A 7,266-nucleotide genomic window follows, 5' to 3' on the forward strand; every position below is an offset into this window, starting at 1 on the left:
AAATGAATTTCAAATTATCAAAACTTTAAATTCAAATTACTATGGTATTCTTTTAGATTGTCAAGTTTTAATTTATAAAGAGGATGATGACCAATCACCAATATGGGAGTTACAATTAAAAAAAAAGCCTTCCAATATTTATTTTATAAATTTACCATTAATATTTGATCCAGTTATAAATAAATCACAACAAGAAGAAAAGGAAGAGGAAGAAAATAATAAACTAAATTGGTCACAGGGTTGTTTGGTTGTTAATTATCAAAAAGAAGATGAATTGGTTCAGGTTTATTCAATTGCAACAAAAGTGTTATTAAATGAAATTACAAAGGTTCAGGAGATATGGATACATGATTTTCTTTCATATGGTTTTGATCAATTATTAATTCGTCATCATCCACCAGCACCAAAAGTTATTACATTATCAATGATACCACTACAATATATTTTAAATTTTAATCGAATCAACCTCAAAACTATAATAGATCAGCAACAAAAACAGGATGCTAATAATTATAAAAAAGAAGAGGAGGAAAAAAAAGTAAAGAAATCAGTACCTTTTAAAATAATTATGGATTCATTAGAAAATATGTCAACAATAGCAAATAGTGAATATAAAATATTAGAACAACAATTAAAATCAAAAGAGTCTTTATTAAATTATTCATTAAATGTTTTAGAATCGATTGGAGTACCAAATTCGATAATAAATATAAACAATAATAAATTAAATGACTGGAATTATAATTTAGTATCAATTTTTAATAATAGTAGTAATAATAATGATAGTAGTTATAATAATAGTAGTAATAATAATGATAATAATAGTTCTGGAAATAATGATTTAAAACCAAATTTATTATCAAAACTTATAACTATCAGGGATGGTATGCTTTATTGTCAATTAGAATTTAAAAAATCAAGTAAACCATATAGTATATTATCAGTATTTTTATCAAGTAAAGAGATTTCATTATTTACCAAATTACGTAATACAATCACAAATAATAATAACTCTTTTGGAATATTAGTATCAAATTCAACCCCTTCGACAACTATTTTATTAGAAACTTCATTAAAAGATATAAATTTAAATTTCTACTCGCCAAATTTAATAAATATTATCTTGGAATGGTCATACAGTAATAGTGTCGAAAATAATGATTTATGTTATAATAGTAATAATATTTATTCATCATTCCTAGATTCTTTTTATTTAAATGATTTTCTAAATAAAAACAGTAATAATAGTAATAATAATAGAGCATTGGACAATTATCCCTACTCACTAGAGTTTAATATAGTTGGAGATGATTTAATTAAATTATTAAATAACTTTGAAACTATATTTCCTAAAAATCAATTTAGAATTCAAAATTTAGATTTTTACGATATCGATTTTGGTTTCAATAATAATAATAGCAATAATAATATAATAGTTCAATCAATTGATAATAGTTGTGGTTTAGTATTTATAGAATTCAAATTTGAATTAAAATCAGAAAATTTATTATCATTTAAAATTAATTCAATTTGTTTTTTTAATTTATTAAATAATTTAAAATTATTAATTGATAATTTACCAAATGGTGCGTATAGGTTTAAAAATATTAAAATCATTATAACTAGTTATTAATTATTTTTTTACTTTATTTTATTTTATTTTTAGGATGCAATTTAAATTTATCAAATGAAAACGAATGGAATAGTAAATTAAAAATAGATATTTGTGATCAAATTAAAAAAGTTTTTGATATTATTATTCAAAACGAAGATAACCTTTCAAATAATATCGCTTTTAACAAGAAAGAACAAAAGAATACTTTTATAAAGTTTCATAATGTTTACCAAAAAGTTTTTCAATCATTAATAGAAACCCAGTCCCTGTTATATAATTTAGAAGTTTTAAATAAATTTAATAATTGACAATGATGATGTTTTTCATAGCACACGCATTATCAACACCCCACAAAAAATTTTTAGACCGCTTTTTTTATTTTTTTAAATTTTATTTTTTAAAAATTTAATTTTAATTTTTTTTATTTTTTTTTTAAATTTTTTTTTAAAAGCTTTTTTATTTTATTATTTATTACACAACACACAGTCACAATAAAATATAATGATATGAATAACAAAGATAATAACAGCAATAACAATAATAATAACAATTATAACAAAAATAGCCAAGAAATAATTCATTTTTTAATTTTAGAAAATGAAAATTTCACCAAAGAGAATAAAGAGGAAATTATAAACCAAATTAAAAATCAATGGTTAAATGGAGATGGAACCAATAATAAATGCACACCAATAGAGTTTATAAAATGTTTAAATTTAGAAATCAATAAAATTCAATTTAGTGAAAACAATGAAAATAAAATATTGTTTTTATTATTTATTTTATATGAACTTGTTAATAGTTATTTATCACTCCATATAATAGAGTCTCAAGAATTATTAAATTATTATTACGAAAAGCTTTCTATCGATACCAATAAATCAATAGCACCGCCATCCACATCAGCATTAATGGGAGGTACTTCGATAGACTTGTTTATTCTATTATCTTTATTAAAGTTTCCATCATTTAAAAAACAAGTAAGTTTAAAAAAGATTTTTTAAATTAATTAAAACAAATCTTAGAGATACTAATATTTAATTTTTATTTATTTTAGATTTTCGAAATTTTAAGTCATCTTATTAAAGAGTCATACAATAGTAAAATAGATAATAGTAAAAACAATAACAATAATAATGACAATAACAATAATGGTTTTAAAGAAATATTCTTCCAATCAATTAATTTTTTAATAGTAGTTTTAAAGATGGAGTCAAATAATAGTAGTATTGTTTTTTCAGATTCATTTTTAGAATTATTAAATGATGTATTTTTACTTTTTGAAGTATTACAAACTGATCAAATCCAACAACAGCAAGTACAGCAACAGCTTTTAGACACAGTTTCAAATAATTATCTATTCAAATTTTCAGTAGATTGTTTAAAATTTGTATGTATTGGATCTTAGAATATCTACCCTTTTAAAAAAGTAATTTATTAACTTTTTTTTTTTTTTTTAGATTTATTATAAAATGAACGATCAAGTTTGGAAATTGTTTTTATTTAAATATTATTTTCAAACATATCACTTAACCAATCAGTTTTCATTAATTCATAATATTGTATATAGTTGTATATTAGATATACTAAATTATTCACTCAATCAAAATTTAAATATTGAACAAAGTTTTCAAGATGAGAATATTTTAAACAGTACCACAGAATTGTTAAAAGAAATGTAAGTATATTTTATTATAAAGATACTTATTTTTTAATTTAAATTATATACTAATGTTGTTTTTTTTTTATTTTTTTCAGAATTTATAAATTATTAATTAAACAAGAAAGAGAAGTTGAAATTGATAATGATAGTTTTGAAAATCTAAAGTCACTTTCTTTAATAATTCAAAATTATTTAGTTGTTGATTCCATTTTTGAACAGGTACAAAATTCAATTATCAAAGTTAACCTTTTATCAACAAAATATTTTAATTTAGCATCGTTTTTTTATATAAATTTATTTTCACAATTTGACATTATAAATAATAGTAATAATAATATTCTCTTATCAAAAAAGAATCAAGAAGTAATCATTGCACAAATAAATAACATTATTTCAATTTCAATCTATATCCCATCATTCCATTCATATTCAATATTTCAGTATATATTAACAATATTACAAAAACAAAAAGATTCAATAAAGAAGAATAAATCATTAAATAATAATAATAGCAATAACAATAATAATTTATTAAAAGTATATAATCAACTTTTAAAACATATTTATGATAAATTAAAGAAATCTTGCTTTTCAGAAATAAATAATTTAGAATCAACAGCAGCAACAACATCAACATCACTTTTATTAACACAAAAACCATCATCCCAATCATTAATAACACAAAAAATAGACTTTATTAAAATTATAAAAAATATTGATTTATCAATTGAACCAATTCATTTTTACTTAATCATTCTTTTTACACTCCCTCCATTTAAACATCCATCACAACTAATATGCCAGAGCTTAGTGAATGATCTTTCAAATATAGATTCAATTGTTGAGTTATTATCAAAAGTTTCAGATACAAATGATCATAATTTATCAACTATTCAAAATATAATTATTAGAGTTTTATCACCACTATATAACTATTTAATTGTAAGTAATTACTGAATAAAATAAAAAATAAAATAAAATCTAACTATTTTTTCTTATTATTTTAGAATTTATACAGTTTTAAAGATATAAATAAATGTATAAATCTTTCATTTAGCTATATTACAATTTGCGAGATTTTTAAAACTGAAAGATCAAGAGAAATCAACGATAACATAAGTAATTACAACACACTAAGTTTAAAAACAATTTCAACAATTTTGGTCAAATTTATTGAAAATTATTTACTTTATAAAGAATCTGATATGGATGACAATTATAATAATAATGACAACAATAGTACACCAAGTTTAAATATAGTTTCATATTGTTTAGAGCTTTTGGTTTTAAATTTTGACAAATATCTAATAATTAATAATAATGATAATAATAATCAAAATAATAAAGATATTGAAGAACTATTCGAAACACTATTACTTTTATATCATATAATATCAGATAGATCAGATAGTAATTTTATAGTTTTATTAAAGTTTAATCAAATATTAACTTGCCAGTTACAATTATCAAAATCACCATATCCATTAGTACATTCAACCTATAATAGTTTAGAAGATGATAGATTAGATAACCCAGTTTATATAATGAAGTTGGCTTTAATTGTATTTTATAAACTTTTAGATTCATCCGATCCAAGAAAATATTCACTCAAATCATGGAACTACTTAAATAACAATATAAATTCAATTAAACAACTCTTAATACCAGTTTATAATAATAGCAATATTGAAGAATTACAAATTCAAAATAAATCATTAAATATTATTTTAATTTTATACTTTTTGGATAGAATTGAAAGTGAAAAAAATAAAACACTTTTAGTTCAATATTTAGGTATAATAGTATTGCTATTAAAATTAAATAATATCAAAGATATTCAAAATCATAGTAGTTTAATAAATAATCAACCAATAGTAAACAAAATTTTTACAACTTTATCAAATATATTCAACGAGCCAGAATTAAAAGAAGAAGAGAAATCAACAATATTCAATATATTCGAATATATAAATGCCTCAATTCAAAGTGTAGCCTTGTTCGATAATGATCAACAAAAAGAATATTATAAAATTCAAAAGGATTTAGCTAGAGATAGTTTATTCGAAGTTTCAATTAAGCTTTTATTCAACTCGACCATTCAAGTGAATAGAGAGAAATATGAACAACTTTTAGTGGTCGAAAATGATAAAAACGCTCCATCATCAGTAACAACACCAAGTAAATCAAAATCAAAATCAAAATCAAAATCCTCTTTGATACCCGACACTGTTATAGTATTGCCACCATCAAAATTATTGATAGATTCAATTATAGTTTCAATTGTTTCAAATTTCCCAAATACTATAACAAGCCAAAAGTCAATTTCATCATTAAATCATCTTGGTGAAACTATATACATTCATTTATTTGACTACATAAATTTGGAGTTATTAGAGAAATATATTTATTTGTTTGTAGATATATTTTTCCCACTATTGAATAGTTTTTCACAAAGTCCAATGGTTTTAGATCAGCTTTCAATATCAAAATCAAATTTATCACCTCCAGCTTCACTAAGAGAAATCTTTCAATTAAATCATCATAATAGAATTAAAACAACCTTATCAGAAAATATTTTAGATTTAACAAATAATGAAATTATAAAAGATTTGGTTTTAGGTGACAATAATAACGAAACATTAGATGTCTTCATAAAAATGATTTGTCGAACGTTCTACACTACAACTTATTTATTGGGTGACGATCACAGCTACCATTTATCAAAAGGTTTCTTTGAAAAGTTATACGATTTAATGGTAACTTTTAGATTCATTTATTTATATTTATTAGGTACAATAGACCAAGATGAAGAAATTCAATTAATCGAAAATAATAATCATGAAAAGATGAATACCGATTATGACAATAACAACAACAATAATGATGATAATGAAACAGATAGCATAAACCATCACCAAGATCAATTAGCTAAAATTAAACATCAGCATCAACAACATTTATTAAGACAACAACAGTTAAGAACACCTCCACCATCAAATAATAAAAAGAAAAAGAAAAGAAAATCATCTATTGCAAAATCCCCTCAAATCCAAACTAATTTAAATTCAATTAATCAACAAAATAGAATAAGAAGTAGACATCCTTTTATTGATTCCTGTCTTAGAACAAACCAAGAAAATGTCGACAGTAATAATAATACCAATAATATTGACACCTATGCAGATCTAGAGGACTTTATTATTGTAAAAAAAGGTAAAAAATATTAAATACTAAATAAAAAAATAAAATTAAATAAATAAAAATAAAAATGATTCTTTTTTGAAATATTGTATTAAAAACTATAAATTTTGTTTTTGGTGGGTTTCTTTCTCTCTTCATCTGTAATATGTTGAAGTTGAGCTTTTTCATGGATGGATAAACCATTATCATTAGTACCTTTTGATGCTTTAAATAGCTGGGGTATTATTTAATTTTCCATTTTGGTTGTTTATTTATTTATTTAATTTTTAATCAAATTTATAAATAATAATACCCAAAAACATTAGTATCCAACCACTACTTATTTTATATCATTTTAATTCATTTTTCAAGATAAGAAATATTTTATAAAGCAATTTATATTGATCAACTCTTTTTAAATCAAATAATTGATGTGTTTTAAAATTATTTTTTTAATTTTCATTCCTTTATGATTTTTATGAGCTTTTTATTTTTCGTGCCGCGAGTTCCCCCCACCCACACTTTTTTTAAAAAAATAAAATTTTATTTTTTTTTTATTTTTTTAATTTAAAGTAATTTACTTTTTTGGTATTTAAATGATCTACTAAAATTTGAAAAAGAAAATTAATAAAAAAATTATTTGATTATAAAAATAAAAAAATTAAAGTTTCTTTTTTTTTTTTTTTTTATTTTTTTTTCAAAAAAAACACCTTAAAAAAAAATCACACATAAAATTTAATACTAATTTCTAGTCTTATAATAATAATTTTGGATTATAATATATATTAAATAAATAAAATGAAAATAA

General features: G+C 21.0%; 2 protein-coding genes across 2 annotated transcripts; both read left to right on the forward strand.

Annotated features, from left to right (window-relative positions):
• Positions 1-56: 56 nt before the first annotated feature.
• Positions 57-1,923, forward strand: DICPUDRAFT_85503 (uncharacterized protein; the record flags this gene model as incomplete). The annotated part of the gene is made up of 2 exons (XM_003295025.1): positions 57-1,586; positions 1,667-1,923. Coding segments are annotated over 2 exons (1,785 nt in total), but the record flags the coding sequence as incomplete, so codon positions are not given.
• Positions 1,924-2,108: 185 nt separating this feature from the next.
• On the forward strand, positions 2,109-7,054 carry DICPUDRAFT_100146 (uncharacterized protein; the record flags this gene model as incomplete). The annotated part of the gene is made up of 6 exons (XM_003295026.1): positions 2,109-2,595; positions 2,673-3,005; positions 3,076-3,293; positions 3,374-4,220; positions 4,286-6,491; positions 7,032-7,054. Exons 1-6 carry the CDS (start codon positions 2,122-2,124, stop codon positions 7,052-7,054), a joined length of 4,101 nt encoding a protein of 1,366 aa, XP_003295074.1. The 5' UTR covers positions 2,109-2,121.
• Positions 7,055-7,266: the final 212 nt, after the last annotated feature.

Source organism: Dictyostelium purpureum (assembly GCF_000190715.1).
Source record: "Dictyostelium purpureum unplaced genomic scaffold DICPUscaffold_717, whole genome shotgun sequence".
Taxonomy (NCBI): Eukaryota; Evosea; class Eumycetozoa; order Dictyosteliales; family Dictyosteliaceae; genus Dictyostelium; species Dictyostelium purpureum.